This window comes from Microcaecilia unicolor, chromosome 1 (genome assembly GCF_901765095.1).
Source record: "Microcaecilia unicolor chromosome 1, aMicUni1.1, whole genome shotgun sequence".
Taxonomy (NCBI): domain Eukaryota; kingdom Metazoa; phylum Chordata; class Amphibia; order Gymnophiona; family Siphonopidae; genus Microcaecilia; species Microcaecilia unicolor.
The window spans coordinates 69975813-69996447 of NC_044031.1; the positions used below are offsets into that span (position 1 = coordinate 69975813).

Below are 20635 nucleotides of genomic sequence, written 5' to 3' on the forward strand. Positions count from 1 at the left end.
TAATGCCAACTTATGTTGAAGAATGATACGTCATCCACATGACAAGCCAACTATTCTGTTACGATAGTCTTATAATAAACATTATAGAACTAGCTCCAGAATTGGTGCCTGTATCATCTTTCTGTACCACTATCAAGCTGCTCAAATAAACAAGCCCCTGTGTACAGCACAGTGAAAAAGCTTTACCGAACTATAAGTACACTACCATAATCTACGTCTATAGTCAGCCAGTCAGAAAAAAAATCAGATGTGACATAAAACAAAGAAACCAATGTTCTAGATTCAAGATACTCTATTTCTTTTAGTAGTAGTTTTATCAGTTTCCCATCAAGTTCATTTTCTTTTCTGCTCCTGTGTGTTAATTGGGAACGTATCTGCAGTCTCAACTCCTACGGAATCACATCACCCTTCAAAGATTCGCTGAACAGGATGCAGTGGTATTGTCAGTAACAATATACATCCCTTTCAAACAAGACATCAAAGAAATCTTCAATGAAATCAACCAAAGTCTACACATCATGAACACCTGGGCAGATGCATTTCATTTGAAACTAAATGCAGAAAAAAACTCAATGCCTGTTACTTACCTCCCAATACAACACAAATGAATTTACCGCTATAAATACACCAAAACTAAACCTTCCAATCTCAGAAACGTTAAAAATCCTTGGAGTTACTATCGACCGCCACCTAACACTCGAAACCCATGCAAACAACACAACCAAAAAGATGTTCTACTGCATGTGGAAACTGAAAAGAATAAGACCATTCTTCCCAAGATCCGTCTTTCGCAGCCTAGTACAATCCCTCGTACTCAGCCATCTGGATTACTGCAACTCACTGTACGCAGGCTGCAAAGAGCAAATCCTGAGGAAACTTGAAACAGCCCAGAATACAGCAGCCAGACTCATCTTCGGAAAACCAAAATATGAAAGTGCAAAACCCTTACGAGAGAAGCTACACTGGCTCCCACTCAAGGAACGCATTACTTTTAAAGTATGCACATTAGTCCACAAAATCATTCACAGCGAAGCCCCAGCCTACATGTCTGAGTTAATCGACTTACCACCCAGAAACGCTAAAAGATCATCCCGAACTTTCCTCAACCTCCACTTCCCTAACTGCAAGGGCCTGAAATACAAGGCACTGCACGCATCAACCTTTTCTTACATGAGCACGCAGTTCTGGAACACACTGCCGCGGAACCTGAAAACGATCTATGAACAAACCAACTTCCGCAAGTTATTGAAGACATCTTTTTGATAAAATTTACAGAAAGAACCAAATCACAAAGTCCACACTCAACGTTCAGTAATACATCAATACATCCACGTATGAATTCTCAACCCCTAATCTCACCACACTCATACCTGTACTCACAGAAAAATGTATACCATATGTTTTTTGTTATCATATATTGCCCTTCAATTTCCCGTTGTTTCCTTCCAATGTTTCAATGTTCTTTTCCATTGATATATTCCTTAACGCTACCTTGATTTTGTCTCGTATAACTTCACAATGTAATCCATAACCTGAATTGTAACAAATTGTATTTCCATCATTCATAATGTATTGTAAGCCACACTGAGCCCGCAAAAAGATGGGAAAATGTGGGATACAAATGCAATAAATAAAATATTTACCTACATCCCATTTGGCCTCATTACTTCACCCACTCTCTCTCAGCTTTGTTAGTATTTCTTCCATAGATTAACTGCTTGCTCTAACATATCCAATCACATGATTACTACATGAAAAAGTATTTGTTCAGTACTTCTATTTTTATCTTGCTGTTTTAATTTCCCCAATACTGACCTCCACTTTCTCTTTTACTCTCAAGGTACTAGCCTACACCTTTCTTTCCCCCCCCCCCCTTTTTTTTTAAGACGTTAGTTAAAAAGAAAAGGGTACCTTGTTGTTCAATGCCCCTGGCATGTCATACTCAGTTTGCACCTTTGCTCTCTAATTCTCTCCCAGACATTATACCCTATCCTCCTCTCAAATCCTTCCTAAGCGCCAACTATTTTGCCCTTTTCTTGGACTTCTTTCAAAAATTGCTGTTTTTTTTTCTTGGTTCACTGAACTATGTCTGTGCCCTTTTAATGACTTGTTCTAGATTTACCCACTGTTCCTTTATCCACATCCTCTTCCACTACTAATCTCACAATTGTCACTGAAATATCAAAGACCCTCAACTTTACCATTATTTTTTTTTGTTATTAAACCACAGTATCTAGTGACCATTGTGTCATCCCACTGTTAAATTAGAAACACTGTCTCTGTTGGTGACTACAAAATCTAATATTGCCCCCATGTAGGTTCTGCAACTAGCTGTCTGAAGAGAATTATCCCCTGAAAGGAATTTGGCATCCCCCAATCTCTAACTATAGTGCCAATCAACATCTGGCACATTTACTTTCATAGATGTTTGATTTCTTTTCTTGTACTTTCTGAACACACAAGCCTGGTGGGGAATGACCAGCTCTCTCTGTGTTTCTCTCACGATTCTAATGATGTGCTTTGCATCTCTCCAAGCCAAAGAGCCTGGTAAGTACTAACCAATCTCTTCAATGTCCCTTCAGATTTATTGCTTTGGAAAGGATGCCCCACATATTCTCCCCCAGGAGTGTCCTCTGTCACTTTCGTGTTTTTTTCTGGGTGGCTCCAACCTTATTCCTTTGACTTCTCCAAAAGGGACATTCCCTTACTATCAAGGCCATGAAGGTGTTTAACTGAGCTACTGACAGAATAAGTGACTGCCACTTTTGCCCTTCCTGAGCCTTTAGTAGTGCATCTACTCCACATCTTTGAACACAGCAGAAAGAAACTTGGTGAACTCTGACTACAGAGCAAGGCAGTATGATATTGCTCTTCTCTGTTTGAAGGAACATAATTAGGATGGCACTATATACTATTATAAATCCCATGGAATGTTCTGTTTGAAGTGTTTTGACTGGTTCAGCAGCCTGCACTACTTCTCTGGTAATGACAACACTGGGTTCCATGTCTTTAGGGACAGGTTAGTCTTAATTCCCCTCATTAAACGTATGAGCTTGTAATTTAGAATTCCCTGAGAAAAGCAAGACTAAAAATTCTACTTACAATGGAGCACAATTTGGACAGTGTAAGCTTATCTTTTATGAATTAGAGTCATCTGGTAATCTATATACTAATAATGTAAAACTAGTGCAAACAGAAAACTTTCTGCGTTACATTATGGACATCAAGCAGGTAATTTTATAAAGCGGGTGATAACATTTGTGAATGCATGCATAAATGCTTAGAACATATACATATGTGTACACATACACATGTAAATGCCAAAATTCCACCTCAGCATTATTCTGTATATATGTACATCTTTCACAGCACATATTTGACAAATGGGTGTACATTTAGGTGGAGCCTGGGTTGAACACGGGTGGGACTCACATGTGTCAGCTTATAGAATACTATAAGTTATATGCATATTTCAAGTATTTATGGCATTCAGGTGTAGGGCTCAATTCCCACTGCAGCTCCTCATGACTCTGGGCAAGTCACTTAACCCTCCATTACCCCAGGTAAAAAAAAAAATAAGTACCTGTATATAATATGTAAACTGCTTTGATTGTAACCACAGAAAGGCAGTATATCAAATCCCCATCCTCTTTCCCTTTGTGAATACACGCTTACATTTCTATTCTACTCTGGTTATTTGTATTCTGCCTAGTCTCCCATATTTCACTGGTTTCACCACTAGACTATAAAGGAAAGCAGCTGCCTACTTTCCTTTATGGAATAGATGCCTATACACATAAGCCTACGCACATAGGTGTACTTTTATAGAATTGCCTTTCAAATGTGCAAAAACGAACATACTTATAAGCGGCAACAATGTTCACTTAGCATTAGTCTAAAAAAATTTCATCCTGGAAGTTTTGTAACCACAGTAGAGCCATCTGCTGCAGGAATGTTGTTAATATACTTCAAGGGTCAGGTCCTGCAGTGACCTACTACCGAGGGCTTTATTGCTTACAGATCTAGCAGCAGGAATTAACTCAAAGCATCACCTGGACACAGATTTCAGCCCATAGGCATGAAATGCACCACTGTAAAAGAGAACACAATGCAAAAACCAAAACCAAAACAAACAAACAAAAAAAACCTAGTGATTTTACATCAGTGAATAAGCTCAGGATTTATATACTAGAGTAAAATTTACTTAATTTCTAGGGAAAGAGAACATTTCAGGTCTTGTGCTATTTCAAGATAAAACACGTAAATATAAAAAACCTTCTAAAACCACATTTTCAAGAATAGATAGAACAAACTGGCATAAGTAGGATTTGTTTAATTTCTTATATCTGGAAAAAAAAAAAAAAAAGAATAAAAAAAAATCTACAACTTTAGTGTAGTTTCTCTGCCCTGCTATGCATTTACATCAGTAAAACATTCCCAACCCTTTGCAACTGTATGAAAACATCAATGTAAATATACAAAAAATTATATCTGCAATCATACAAACATTTTACATGGTCATACACAGAAAAATATACATTTCTCTGGCACTTAGTTTCTTCCATACCTGTCTATTTACATTACAGTACAGAATAAGAGGTTTCATTGCATGCTTTCAGAAGTTTTCAGTTTAAGCAGTAAAATGGTCTTTTCTACAAGTTACAGCTTCTGTGATTCCAAATCTGTCAAAGAAAAAAATCTTCTTTATTTTCTTCTTATACCAAGAGTTTATTAATGAATGATATAGCTTTTTTGTGATCCACCATAATTGTGTAAAAAAATGGCAACGAAAGTAATAAATAAAACTGCCTTTTTTTTCAATCTGTCTTACATCTCTGTTCAGGACATCAAAACACAAAGCTAATTAAAGCTGCTTAGTCATGTATCAATTTTCAAAGTACAGCTCTCAAAGAAAGTCTAATGAAAACTGAATGGATTTGGTTTTAGTTTAGAGACTTCACACTCAAATAAGGTGTCTTATTTCTAGCACAATGCTTTCTCTCTGATTCTGATGGGTAACAGTGATGACATGTTGCTCTTTTCTGACATAAGGCACTATGAAAAGTGAATATGCCATTCACCTGCCTTATGTCACAAATGTGTATTATACAGAAAAGATTATTTTCAGGAAAACAAATTTCACAATGGATTATTTTTAACAATCTAACATCTGATCTCCCCCTCCTCACCAAATTATATATAGGGAACTATATTTTGCCCTTATAGTATCCTAGATCTTTCTTGAAGCTATACTGCTCCTGCTTTTTTGACTGCCCATCTTTCTCAGCAGCACTCACAGTTCATGTTTCTAGGATGTTCTGCTGAACCAATCATTCTGAACACTGCAGCCCCTGGCTGTTCTATATGCAATTTGGCTGATCTCTACTTGGCTGCTGTTATTCATGCCCCCTTGTGCCCTCCATCTCGTGTTTAAGATAGCAGATATGTCTTCAGCAGGAACTGATAAGGAGAGAGGCATATAAGGAGAAAAAAAAAAAAAAAAGAGGCAACAGATACAGAAACCTTGCTTTACAGAACAAGCCAAAGTATCAGAGGTTAGACTGTCTCCACAAGGTCAAAATTGGAAGGGCATTCAAGGATGGAAATATACTCTCCTGACACCTTTAATGCATACGTTTCTTTTAAAATCATGCTGCTATTCACAATAAGACACTCATTACCCATCACTAAAGCCCACTACACATTCTCATAACCATTCTACTCCTTTTGCAGTCAGTGTTCAGGAGGCAAGATCTTGACACAAATTCACTGATGTTCTCCTATGAAAAATCCACATTCACAGTAGTCCCTCTGTTTCACTTTCCTTTTGTTTGGCACCTGTTAGAAAGTAGAACAGGAAAATAAAGTTATTGTTTTTTCTTTTTTTTTTGCTTAAAATCTCCTCTTAACTTATATGTTGAAAAAGAAAGTTACCCATTTATAATATTTGGCAATGATGTCATACTATACCTATGATTTAAAAAATATAACATTGTAAATGAAAATTATTGCATTTAAGTTAAGCCTTTTAAAATAAACTGCTTGGGTGTATACATACATGAAGTAAGTGCTCGGAAAACACAGCACCTGCTTTTATGCAATATACATAGATCTCTCCCAAGGAAGGGATCATATAAAAATGCATGCATAACCACAAATTCTTACTAGCTTACACATGCACAAAGTTACTCATTCCTCAGAGCAAGCATAGCTGTGTAGCAGCTTTCTGGGAGGCAATTTTATAAAATTATGTAAGTACATGCCTTTATAAAACAGGCACAATAATATGCGCCTTATGTGCTTTTCCTACTGAAAGCCAAAAATATTTTATGCCCATTAATGGAGAAGCAGCACAGAAACATACTAAAGCCACAAGAGCAATACCAACAGAGTATCCTGGTCAGCTGCATTTGTCGACAAATAACACTTATGAGAGGGCAAGATGGCACTCTAGAGAGCAGATGTGTACTCAGTGCTCTGTTTCTTCAGTGAAAATGCCTAAGAAGAGGCCAAGGAAGGTTATCCCCACAAGCTGGGGAAGGTAACCAGTACTCCGGTACTCACTCAACGGACAATTGACGAGTTTACTGAGCAGTTACCATTGGCAGGGGCAAGTCTGACTGGATTGCAGCATGGTGGTGCTCAGCCTTCCTCATCTTTGGGCATCAGTTTGTTACTCAGCCCTGAAGAGAAAGTGCTGCCATCGAATCCAGAACTGTAGCAAGTGGAGGAGACCAGTCAGTTGGGTGATGGGAGCTGTACTGGGGTTTCCCAGGGGCTAGAGTCGTCGGCTGCAATGACGTCCGGCCGGCAAGACTCACAATCTGCACTATTGGTTAGCGATTCAGACGGCACTGGGACCATCTCAGGCGGAGCTTCCTGGTTCCTTTTCAACACTTGAGCAGACCCCATTGAGTTTGCAAACGGTGGTTTATTTGCACAAGTCCTTCAATTATTCCGAAAGGATCACAGTTCCCTTTTTCTGATATATGTAGAGTTGGATATAAGTTTTTTTGGACAAACTATTTATTTGACCCCTGATGTAGGCAGTGTAATACGCCAAAACACGGGCCGTGTCGGGTCCTTCAATATCTGCATTAATAAAGTTTGATATACGTCTCCAGTGGTGGATTCGTCTTTGTTCAGCCTTTTCCCTGTTTGTCCTTGGAGGTAGGAACGTGATCCAAAGTTTCTCAATCCACTGTGTTTGAGCCAGTAAGACCAACATCTTACTTTGGAGGAAATTTGGAAAACGATTGTGTCTCTGGGTCAGACTATTACAGCTCAAATTTCTACTCAAGCTGGGAAAATCAATTCTTTGGACCAAAACGTTGTGGGACTGGAACAGAAGGTGGAGGTTCAAGATTCAAAACTGATTATTACAGAATTCTGTTGACTATAGCCACCTCAGTCCAACGAATAGACAATTTAGTTCCTTCTTTGGTTAAAGGTCAGATAAGTTTGTAACTTAAATGCGAGAATTTGGAGAGCCAAGTGTGAAGGAGGAATCTTCAATAAAATAAATTTTCCTAGGATCCCTGGTGTTTCTGCACAAGAAATGTTTAAAAAGTATCTTTTGGAGATACTTTGTGTACCAAAGGACTCAATGCCTGCATCTAGGGTTTTTCTATCTTCCTCTGTTTAAGAAAAAAAAAAAATCTGGAGATGGTGATGTGGATCATCATCTATCACCTATATCAGAGGTGATAGATAAGCTAAATTTAATAGCTTTTTTGGAGTCATTGAAAGATGAAGTTGCTATTCCAGCCACACTGATTGTTACCATGGTGCTTGATGATGATAGGAATTGGCACTTGAAGATTTATTTTTGAAACAGGGACACATTGTTCTGTACTTTGAAAGTTTGTTTCCAGATGTGGCCAAAGCGACTCAGAAGCATTGCAAACAATTCCTACTTATGAGACCCAGGGCTTTGGTCCTGGAGGTCTTTTTTTGTTGGACTTTCCCTTCAAATGCATGGTTAAATATAAAAATGATAATTTTTTTTGATTCATCACAATTAGTGATAATCCTGAGTAATAAAACAGTGGATCAGTGTCAAGAGGATGATGTGCGTTCTCTTCCTGAGAACCTGAGCGCTATGGATTGAGCCTCTTTCTCTCTGCACACTAAGGTTTGATTGCTTATTATGTTTTAGAGTTTATTTCTACTGAATAGTTTTGTTTTCTTGCTCCCTTCCAGTATCGTGGACTTTAGGGATGGTATGTTTAGGTTTCTTATTTGTTTTAATTCTTGTATTTCCTCTTTTTTTTCTGTAATGCTATCCCTTTGCTTGTCTCAAGATTTTGTTTTGATGTATAATTTTGAAATTGAATAAAAATAAAATTAAATTTAAAACACACTTATGAGTCATCCTTTCTCTGCCTGGGTAATTTTGATTCTATTGGTAACGTTGTCACTGCTATGACAAAAAGTAATGGGAATAGAGGACAACTGCTATCTCATTTCCCTTCCAAGTGGGAAGGTTTATGATGAACCTTTTTAACTTATTTGTGCTCTCAGATTACCAACTCGTTTTCTAAAATTATCATCAGCTCATCATTTTAAATATGAAAATACCCTGATATCGCCAAAATCCACTTGTCAAATATTTGAGCATTAAGGGAAAAGCAAGGTAGCCATGTCTGAAATCTTTGTTTATACTATATCATGCCTCTAGCATATTATTTTATGGAAGCCTGCATTCAGGAAACCAAGCATCAGCTTTCAGTACAAATCTTTCCATCTGGGGCTCAAAACAAAGGGGAGAAGAAGGACTGCTACAAATGAAAATCTATGGTGCCTCAGAGTGCAGGAGTAGCCTAGTGGTTAGTGCAGCGGACTCTGATCCTGGGGAACTGGGTTCAATTCCCACTGCAGCTCCTTGTGACTCTGGGCAAGTCACTTAACCCTCCATTGCCCCAGGTACAAATAAAGTACCTGTATATACTATGTAAATAACTTTGAATGTAGTTACAAAAACAAAACAACACAGAAAGGCGGTATATCAAGTCCCATTCCCTTTCCCTTCAGAATTGCCATTTCAGAGCTGCACACACACAGTGAGAAGCAATTTCCAAAGTGGTTGAAAGCCAAAGAGAAAGAAGAACTTAGCAAGTTTATATACAAGTGGCTATATTGTGTCTGCACATGTCCCTTTTATAGCAAATCTACATAAGATGGTGTCCCAGTCACTATGCTACAGAAGCTGTGGCATCAACATTGATAGATCAATCCTTTACAACAGGATACAGCATAAAAATAACTCTTATTGTACAATATAAAAGAAAACTACAAATGTGAAAAAGAGTGGCAGTAAATATTACTAATGAGGGACACTAATATGTATCATGGTATTGCCAGATAACTAGAACTGGTTTTTTAATCATCAACATTAAACCTGTGGGGTAACTGTTGTCTTAAAGCAGCAGTGGCCATTTAGCTAGCTGAATAATCTATAAATACATGCTCTGTTTTTATCCTGCCAAAATCCTGGCATTCTTTTTAGTCTGTCTGCTAGTGTAGGCCTGAGATGCACCAATCATACTGAACACCATGCTTCAATGTATACCTGAGCGTTCAAAGGAAAGGTCAGAGTCCAGCATCTATACCTGCGGGGGTCAGCACTAGAGCCTGCAGAATATCTGAGAGGGAGATGATACCCACAATGCTATCTGCTTCATTCACCACTACCAGTCGATGAACCTACAATGGAATCAAATAAATGGCACAATATTTTCAACTTAAAAATAAGCTGTCATATGAAGTTACTTCATACTTGGGTTACTCAACTGTTGTAAATATTACAGTACAGTATTCTATGACTTAACACATTCTCTTTGTGGCCAAGAATTATAATTGATTAGATTGCAATTTCTACCAATAAGAGACTGTCTTACATATATTTTTACAGAACTAAATGTTAATAAAAAAACACACACAACCCCCCCCCCCCCCAGAACTTTACCCATGTTTGTATATCAAATAATGCAAAATGATAACTAGTAGAAATGCCTTAGGTATTTTTTTTTTTAATAAAGTAACATGGTTATAGTTATCTAGAGAGACATTACTGATGCCGAAAACATTACAATTAGGGCATATTAACAATAATCAATTATGTTTTAATTTCTGGAACTGAAAAACTGCATACATTGTTATAGTGTATTTTTCTCAACATTGCTACTGCAATTCCTATTTACCATGCCCCAGCACACTGAGATCAGCAGGACATTATAGTAACAACTCAACACTGCAAAGACTATGAATAAAAGGGCTCAATAATAGGGTGGATGAGCAAATCTGAATTTACACTACAGACACCCAGAGGGTGGGGGCGGGGAATTTCCTTCCCTACCCCGAGTTGCCATTCGCTGGATCAACCCTTCATCTTCCTGTATGTTCTCACTTCTTATGCTAGCTGAAGTAGCAGTACTTTCTTGAAATGAATCTTGAGCACCAAGCTGCCCTGCCTTTGCATGCTGACGGGCTCTGTTTTGCCCTGCCTCCTCTCCTTGCAAACGTTTCTATTACCATGGAAACTTCTATGAGAGGAGGGCAACAGTAGGGCCTGTCAATGTGCATGAAGGCAGGCAGTCCAGCACTCAAATTTCACTGCAAGGATGGCACAAGACAAAATGGAGGCCTGGATAGAGGCACAGAAGCAATGCTCTGGCGCACATCAAAATTTGGTGCCAAGGCAGTTATCTATGCTGCCTATACCCTAATCCAGACCTTTTGGTGATGTATGTCTTGGCTAGTCAAAGGAATCATTGCTTGAATGTATTTAGAAAGGACCATGAAGTGGAACATCTATGGATCCCTGAGATGCTCTTCTTCATTTGGCATTAGACAGCTTACTTTGTGCGTTAGACCATGGATACCAAAAGAGATCTCTAAAAAGTCATTTTGCACATGTTCTTAAGACAAGAGCAACATCAAAAGCAGAAAGTTTTGGTCCATTCAGAAGGTAAATCAATACACTTTAAGGATATAAATGTTTATCAGGTCATATTTAATCTATAAATCAGATGAGAGAAAATACTTCAGCTCTTTTCAGCATTAGGGAAGTAATTTTACACATAAAAAGCCTTATTTAAAATTAGGTTACACTTAGAAGTGTACTGCAAGTTAATAATTCTGTTTTCTCTAATGTTTTTCCTCGGGTACTACAAGTTTCAGTTCTGGCTTCTATCCTGCTCAACATTTTCATTGCTCCATTAGCTACCTTGTTCAAAGTTTGGGTTTCAGCAGCTTCCATTTGGCAAAAGATATACAGACCAAAGCAAACACTGATTAAATCTCCCCAGATCAATTTGCTTTACTTTAAGTCACTGCTTCAGTGCTGTATTTGATTAGCTGTCAACTAATGGGTTGAATTAAGTCTCAAGGAATCTGAGGCTATGCGGATATATGCTTTTCAGTTTGTTTCCAAGACGTCACCATTAATTAAAGCACACTATTTTAATAAGGCTGTTATCCTATATAATAATTTGCACCTCCATCTGGATGCCTAGGTTCGTAACACAGTTCCCATTGGTCCGCCCTGGGGATGACGTCACAGGGCGGACCAACGGGAAGTGAGAGGGAAGGGAACCCAGCAGCAGCCACCGGGAGTAAACAATCGCCCCCCCCCCCCAAGTTCCATGACCCCCTACCTCCCTCCCTCCACTCCCATCCTTACGAGTTCCACGGGCCCACTCCAGTCTGACAGCCCCATTCCCGTCCAAATTCCATGCTCCCCTCCTCCGATTTCCACGTCCCCCCCCCCTCTGATTTCCGCCGCCCAGCACCTCCCTCCCTCTCTCTCTGTGGCCTCCAAGTGCAAGTAGGACGTGTGTGGGTGACCCAACCCTTCGTAAGTGCCAACTGTTTAAAACGTTCTACCTCCTGCTCCGCCGGCAACAGTGAAGTCCAGCAAGCATGGACGCTGCTTCGACTGCCTTTGCTTTCGCTTCTGTTTCAGCTGTTCCTCTGGTCCCGTCCTTCTGCAAACAGGAAATGAGGGCGGGACCAGAGGAACAGCTGAAACAGAAGCGAAAGCAAAGGCAGTCGAAGCAGTGTCCTTGTGTGCTGGACTTCACTGTTGCCGGCGGAGCAGGAGGTAGAACGTTTTAAACAGTTGGCACTTACGAAGGGTTGGGTCACCCACACACGTCCTACTTGCACTTGGAGGCCACAGAGAGAGAGGGAGGGAGGCGCTGGGCGGCGGAAATCAGAGGAGAGGTAAAATTCCTTGATGAAATCAAGGACTGCTTTATGGAGCAGCTGGTACAGAAGCCAACGAAAGAAGGAAAAATTCTAGACCTAGTCCTTAGTGGAGTGCATGAACTGGTATGGGAGGTAATGGTGCTGGGGCTGCTTGATAACAGTGGTCATAATATGATCGGATTTGATATTAGCTTTGAAGTATACATAGGAAATCAAATATGTTAGCATTTAATTTTAAAAAAGGAGACTATGATAAAATGAGAAGAATGGTGAAAGAAAAGGAGCAGCTGCGAGGGTCAAAAATTTACATCAGGCGTGGATGCTGTTCAAAAACACCATCCTAGAAGCCCAGGCCAAATATATTCCGCGTATTAAAAAAGGAGGACGGAAGACCAAACGACAGCCAGCATGGTTAAAAAGTGATCTGAAGGAAGCTATTAGAGCTAAAAGAAAATCCTTCAGAAAATGGAAGAAGGAACCGACTGAAAATAATAAGAAACAGCATAAGTAATGTCAAGTCAAATGCAAAGCGCTGATAAGGAAGGCTAAGAGGGACTTAAAAAAAAAAAAGATTGCGTTGGAGGCCAAAACACATAGTAAAAAAAATTTTTTTTAGTTATATTAAGAGCAGGAAGCCTGCAAAAGAATCAGTTGGACAGCTAGATGACCGAGGAGTAAAAGGGGCGATCAGGGAAGACAAAGCCGTGGCGGAGAGATTAAATGAATTCTTTGCTTTGGTCTTCACCGAGGAAGATTTGGGTGGGATACCAGAGCCAGAAATGGTATTCGAAGCTGACGAGTCAGAGAAATGGAATGAATTGTCTGTAAACCTGGAGGATGTAATGGGGCAGTTCTACAAACTGAAGAGTAGCAAATCTCCTGGACTGGATGGTATTCATCCCAGAGTACTGATAAAACTGAAAAATGAAATTGTGGAGTTATTGTTAGTAATATGTAATTTATCCTTAAAATCGAGAGTGGTACCGGAAGATTGGAGGGTGGCCAATGTAACGCCGATTTTTAAAAAAGGTTCCAGAGGAGATCCGGGAAATTATAGACCAGTGAGTCTGATGTCGGTGCCGGGCAAAATGGTAGAGACTATTAAGAACAAAATTACACAACATATTCAAAAACATGGATTTAGTGAAGGGAAATCTTGCCTCACCAATCTACTACACTTTTTTTGAAGGGGTGAAGAAACATGTGGATAAAGGTGAGCCGGTTGATATTGTGTACCTGGAAAGTACCTCATGAAAGACTCCAGAGGAAATTGGAGAGTCATGGGATAGGAAGTAGTGTTCTATTGTGGATTAAAAACTGGTTAAAAGATAGAAAACAGAGAGTAGGGTTAAATGGTCAGTATTCTCAATGGAGAAGGATAGTTAAGTGGGGATCCCCAGGGGTCTGTGCTGGGACCGCTGCTTTTTAACCTATTTATAAATGACCTAGAGATGGGAGTAACTAGTGAGGTAATTAAATTTGCTGATGACACAAAGTTATTCTAAGTCGTTAAATTGCGGGAGGATTGTGAAAAATTACAAGAGGGCCTTACGAGATTGGGCATCTAAATAGCAGATGACGTTTAATGTGAGCAAGTGCAAAGTGATGCATGTGGGAAAGAGGAACTCTAATTATAGCTACGTCATGAAAGGTTCCACGTTAGGAGTCAGACTAAGAAAGGGATGATACATTGAAACCTTCTGCTCAGTGTGCTGCTGCGGATAAGAAAGCAAATAGAATGTTAGTAATTATCAGGAAAGGAATGAAAAACAAAAATGATTATGTTATAATGCCTTTGTATTGCTCCATGGTGCGACCGTACTTCAAATATTGTGTTCAATTCTGGTCGCTGTATCTCAAAAAAGATATAATGGAATTAGAAAAGGTGCAGAGAAGGGCGACGAAAATGATAAAGGGGATGGGACGACTTCCCTATGAGGAAAGGGTTAAAGCGGCTAGGGCTCTTCAGCTTGGAGAAAAGGCAGATGTATATGATACAGGTCTATAAAATAATGAGTGGAGTTGAACGTGTAGATGTGAATCGTCTGTTTACACTTTCCAAAAATACTAGGACTAGGGGGCATGCAATGAAGCTACAATGTAGTAAATTTTAAAACGAATTGGAGAAAAGTTTTTTTCACTCAACATGTAATTAAACTCTGGAATTTGCTGCCAGAGAATGTGGTAAAGGCGGTTAGCTTAGCGGAGTTTAAAAAAAGGTTTGGACAGCTTCCTAAAGGAAAAGTCCATAGACCATTATTAAATGTACTTGGGGAAAATCCACTATTTCTGGGATAAGCAGTATAGAATGTTTTGTACTTTTTTGGGATCTTGCCAGGTATTTGGGACCTGGATTGGCCACTGTTGGAAACAGGATGCTGGGCTTGATGGACCTTTGGTCTTTCCCAGTATGGCAATACTTATGACTTATGTAGTATTGGTGACCTGGTCTCTGCTTGATGGAGGCTGTTGCAGTCCGTCTGACTCCCAGGAGGGTAAATGACTTACGTTGGGGGCACTTCGATGACATTGGAGCCCTCAATGCTGTGCATCCTGGCCTCCACTCAACACATAGCACTGGAATCCCTTGGCAACGGATGAAAATGAGGATGAATCTTTCCTTGCACTCAGGGTGGAATCAGAGGATGCCAGATCCTAACACTCAATGTTGATGAAATCCCTCTTAATGTAGATGTGTCCCCAGTGTCCGAGGCAGCTCGAAGAGCCATGGAGACCAATGCTTCCAATGCCAAAATTGATGGACTGGACTTCTCGGCATCACTCTGTTACAATCTACCCATACTCTTATGTATATTTATAGTTAAACAACTATCAAACTTTACAAATTACTTTATTTAAACTTTTCAACTCTTCTTAAAAACTTTTGTAATATAAATTACACTCTTCCAATTCCTAAAACATCTAAGTTCTTTACTTGTCTACTACAAGGTAATCATCTGGAACTCTACATATAACAATTGTGAATATACATCACCCAACCTTCCATTCGATCATATACATGTCCATGGACCCAGACATCAAATGTCCTTTCAATCAAACTGATGTTCACCCAAATGTCCAACAGAAGTATCCCAGTCACCGTTGCCTTTTCAACTCTGAGTCACCCTCTGAAAGATGCACGGAAAAACCAGCACCGATTCCTCTTCCAATTGCGAAGTGATATGTTGCACTACTTGCTGGTTACATCTTAACCTCAACAGAGTTTCAAAATCTCCTAACAAATGCATAAAGTCCCTTGCCTGAACCCTACACTGTCCATGTTTCGCTATTATAGCATTATCAGGGGATCGGATTCAAAAGTTATTTTTAACTTATTCATAGCCACGCGGCTGTCAGAGATTCCAACACACGCTATCCCACAACTGTCGGGGCTGCACAACGCCAACCCATGAATTATTTGATGTTGGGGGAGACCCTAGGACTAGAAAATGGTCCCTTAAAAATGCTTTGTTGGGAGACAAGTCTCTGGTTCAATCTTCTAGAGCTTTGCTAAACGATTATCTTGAATGTAACCTGGACTCTGGCCTGCCCTTAGGTATTGTTTGAGATGCCCTTAAGGCAGTTTCTAGGGGTTTTTTTTCCCTCTTAAAGCTGCTTCACAACTTAAGCAGCAGGAGACTAGACAAGACTGTACTTCTCATATTAACAGCTTAGAGCAACTACATAAACTTACAGGCTCTGAATCTGATTTTTGGCATAAGCAGACTGCCAGAATGCAATTAGATAGCTACTACACCGATAAAGTGCCCTATGCCTCTGCCAGGCTGAAACATCAGGCTTGTGGGAAAAACAACAGGATAAGCTGTATCTTGGCCTTGCACCTACATAGACAACAGGCTGATAGAGGCATACATAAAATCAAAGATCTGGCATTTTATTGACCCATACTACTCAGATACAGGAGCAGTGTAGGTAACACTACAGTGAATTGTAGACTACGGACTCTGGGGCTGACTTGGCGGCCATTGATTCTTATTTGTCTCAGCTTGTTCTTCCAGCTTTAACACCTGTACAACATGCTTCTCTAGATGGAGAGATCACAGTTAAATAAATGCTAGAAGCTATTAAATCCATACCTAATCATAAGTCTCCGGGATTAGATAGTTTTTCGGGGGAATTCTATAAAGCTTTCACTTTCAAGCTTGTTCTATTACTTACTGATCTCTTGAATGCTGTTCGTTTTGGTTGCACATTGCTGCCGACTAGGATGGAGGCTTGGATTGCAGTAATCCCTAAGTTGCAGAAAGATCTGACAGTGTGCCAGTCCTATCACCCTATCTCAGTGCTGAACACAGATGTAAAAATTTTGGCAAAGGTTTTGGCCAATAGGCTTGCTGCGATCCTACCTTCCTTGATCCATACTGACCAGATAGGCTTTATTCCACGTAGGCAAGCCTCTGATAATATTTGTAGAACAAATGACCTGGTCACGATTGCAGTTCTGTAAAAATTTGGTCTGGGCTCCCATTTTGGGTCTGGATCTCAGCATTCTACATTAAGCCATGGGCTTGTGTGCACATTAATGGGGCCAATTCACAACAGTTTGAGTTCAGCACGGAGACTCGACAAGATTGTCCTTTATCTCCCCTGCTTTTTGACTGGTGATTGAATCATTGGCAAGTGTTATTCAAATCAGTCTGGATGTTTGTGGACTTTGTGTGAGTGTGGGTGACACTGAATACAAAATTGTTCTTTTTGCAGACTATATACATCTATCGCTTACTAAACCCCTAGCCTCACTTCCAAATCTCTCTCTCCTGCAGAGGAACTTGGCTATCTCAGGATTTAAAGTTAACATGAGTAAGTCTGAAGCTTTTGATGTTAATTTAGATAGTACTCTTCAATAGACAATTCAGGTATCATTTAGTTTTAAATAGGTGTACAACAAAATTAAATATCAGGGTGTTTACATAACCATTGACTATTCTGGTTTGTTTCAGGCAAATTATCCTGTATTATTACATTAATTAAAGCTTTATCTTGTGATCACTAGGATCACTTGTCCCTTTCCAGGTTCAGTCAAATAGCCACGATAACAATCTTTTACCTAGGATCTTATAATTATTTCAAGACTTGCCTGTACCTTAGCCTAGAGGTTTTGGGTCTTACCTTCTAAATCGCATAGCACTCTTCATATGGAATAATAAATGTTTGCCTTATAGCATTCTTTCAAGGAACAGGAAACAGGGAGGCCATGGTATGCCCCACTTGTCTCTATCATCAAGAAGTTCAGAAGCGTGTGGCCACTGAGTGGTTTCAAGTCCATTCTTATTAGCTGTGGAATGTGTTGGCGCAGGCTCGAGTTGGCCTTATGAACTCTGAATCTTTGTTGTGGGTGCCTCCTTAGCATAGGGAGCTTGCAATGACTACACGCCCCAACTACACGTTATACTCTTCATGTTTGGGATTCTTTGGGATGAGATTGAAACTTTCAATTATCAAAGTTCCTCTTATTGTGGATAACCCTCTTTTCCCACCTGGTCAAAGCCCTGGGGGTCTTTAGGTGGTGCCGTCAGATGCAGTTAGTTGGGGGCAACATTTTGATGATGCTGACTTAATACCTTTTAAAGAGCTGGCTCATGATTTATTAATTGCCACCAAGTGATCATTTTGCTTATTTGCAGCTGAATCATTTTTTAACTTCAAAATCTATTAAGCCTGTTGTCACGTTGGAAAACTCCTGGAAGATTTATATGATGATTTTTGTAATATTCTTAAATTAACTCCAGTGCTGTATCGTTAGCTTAGGGACAGGCTGTCCCTTGATCTGTCTCACAGAGCTAAATGGAAAGCTGAGCCAGATACTCGATATGAGAAGCGTGATTGGAAGGCAATGGAAGCAGCATTGCTGAGCTTGTCTAAAGCTGTTAACTTTCAAGAGAATGGGGTTAAATTAATATATCATTAGTATCTTACTCCCAGACTCCATCACATTTTTCCTGCTGTTTTGGCGCTTTGTTGGAGAAAATGTGGTGAGAGAGGAAGGGACGGACACATTTGGTGGACCCGTCTCAGGGTGCATGCTTATTGGAAAACAGTAGAATATAAATTGCAACCTTGGTTGGTGTGCCCCACTTCTCTATCAAGAGGCTCAGAAGTGTGTGGCCACTGAGTGGTTTCAAGCCCATGCAGAGATATCATGGGACCCTGGGATTTACCTGCTTAATAGACTAATTCCATAAACATGCTTGAGAAAGCAATGTCTTATCCAATACTGTCCTAATGCAGCATGACTCGGAGCTTCTTCTACCTCCATATAAATGGATTACAGAACTTTGGTTTTTAGATGATATGGAAAAGATCATGGCACAGCATAACAAGACCCTGGTTAAACAGGAGCGCATATGAGAACCCTTTCTTACTCATGGAATTTGTTTATAGACATTCATTCATTGTTCATTTTATTGCATAGTCGAGGGAGGGGATTTGTTTGAGGAACAAGTTGTCAGCATTACCTTACACAAGGGTGTGTGGTGGTGGTTATATGTATCAGTCACAAAATTAAAAGTTCCTGTTTGGGCCTTTATATTTGAAAAATGATTTGTTTTACATAGTGTATATTTTGCTTCTTATGTTTGATGTAAGTTTACTTTTCATTGTAACACTGACTTGAACTTCTAATAAAAAGATCTAAAAATAATTTTAAAAATCCATAATACATCCATTTTGGTGCGTTGGCTTGGACACACATTGAGAAGAGAATCACTCAACGAGATTACTAATAATGAGAAATAACCTCTAAAAAATGATTAAAACAGCAGACAACTTCATGCTAGAGAGAATACAGAAACATACTGTATGTAAACATATGTTCTGTAGCCAACAGTTTTTGGCTGAATTCATTTATCATATTTTGTTAATCTAGCTTGTCAACACTCTTCAGTAGACTGCTTTATTAACCTGTTTTTCATTACAGTCAGATCAGAATTAGAAGTGCAGATACAATGTACCTTTGTGAACAGGGTAGAGAACATAGTATTATATAATTTCTTTTCATTCCCAAAACATGAACCTAACAATCTATTCACAATGAGTTGCATTTCTATTTGAGAAGATTTTTCTTTTAAATTTCTTGTGCCATTCAGAACTGTGTCACCTTTCACATTAGCTGATATAATGGTAAAATATCACATCCAGATGAAACACTTACTAGGAACAGTACTTAAAATGTTCTATTTGAATCAGAAACGAAATCAAAATGATCCAAGATGGCTGCTGAACATACCTGATGTGCGAGAGTGCTCTCTGCAATCTTTGTTATTCGCCACGATGCCGAACAGGTCAGGCCGCTGGCCTCTCAGCGGCTGGGTTACCATACTGTTGTTGGCTTGATGAATTTTTATGTGCAGAGAACCGGGATTTCTACTGGGTCAGTGAGCAGCCCGCTGGAGCAACATGGGGCAGATGGAGGTCCCAGAATGCTCCCTGGGCTAGAGGTGTCACTCGGCCCCGACATGAGAGCCCCTCCCCCTGAAACACACAGCGGCGCCTTGATGTTGGTATCATCGACCCTGCGTTTGGAATGCCCTGCAGGAGTCGAGAGACAAGAGGCACTGGATCAACCTGAAGGAGTTCTGGTGAGCTTGGAGATGCCAGATTCACCAGCAGAGACTGCTGCGGCTCCATCTATTTTTATGGGGGAGATGGAAGCTGTAAGGAGAGAGATTATGCTTCTAGTATGGAACCTAATGTACCGGCTATACAATTTGCTTTATCATTTTCTAAGCCCGCTGAAGTAACTCTGGACAGTTTGTGGTCTTTAATAGTAGACCTGGGTAAAGCTTTGTGCCCCTAGGCCCAAATATTGAGTCAAAGACCTGACTGTTTTGGAAGAGAAGCTGACGGAAACAGATGCTGGATTAGAAACTAACTCAGCAAACTAAGCTACAAGAGAGAGATCTTCAGAATATACAGGTTCTTCAGATTAATATAGTGAAAGATTTATCTAGCTTGAGGAGGAAAGCTGAATCGCTTGAAAATTTCTCTAGGACTAAATCTCCAACTTCTTAATTTTCCTAAAATATTTGCAGTTACTTCTCGAGATATACTTAAAATATATATTAAGAAAATACTTGGGGTTGCTGAAGGAAGTATTCCACCTTTTTCACGAGTTTATTATTTGCCTACTAAACCCAGCAGTTAATCAACAAGCCCAAGATATTCAATCGTTGGATGTTTCTGCTCTTTTAGAGTCTTCAGATACTGATTTAGTGTCAACCTTGGTGGCAACTGTGGTGGTGGCACCTGATAAAATTTGGTTAATAAGAATTTTCTTTAAATATAAGACGACTTTTTTGGGATTGAAAATTCAAATCTTTCCGGATGTTTCCAGAGACACCCTGAAGAAATATTAACAATTCCTATTAATGAAGCCAGGTATTCTTCAGTTAGGGGCTACTTTTCT

General features: G+C 39.6%; 1 protein-coding gene across 9 annotated transcripts in view; it reads right to left on the bottom strand.

Moving 5' to 3' along the window:
• Positions 1–4313: 4313 nt before the first annotated feature.
• PRKAG2 (protein kinase AMP-activated non-catalytic subunit gamma 2) overlaps positions 4314–20635 on the bottom strand; it is a 635875-nt gene continuing 619553 nt past the window's right edge. For 8 of the 9 annotated variants that reach the window (XM_030198257.1, XM_030198237.1, XM_030198228.1 and 5 more), the window contains 2 exons: positions 9612–9705; positions 4314–5838 (listed from right to left, as the gene is read on the bottom strand). In XM_030198257.1, coding sequence (XP_030054117.1) covers positions 5798–5838; positions 9612–9705 — 135 coding nt within the window. In that variant the 3' untranslated portion in view covers positions 4314–5797. Of the gene's footprint in view, positions 5839–9571; positions 9706–20635 lie in introns of all 9 variants that reach the window. The other variant, XM_030198247.1, reaches the window with a different exon arrangement.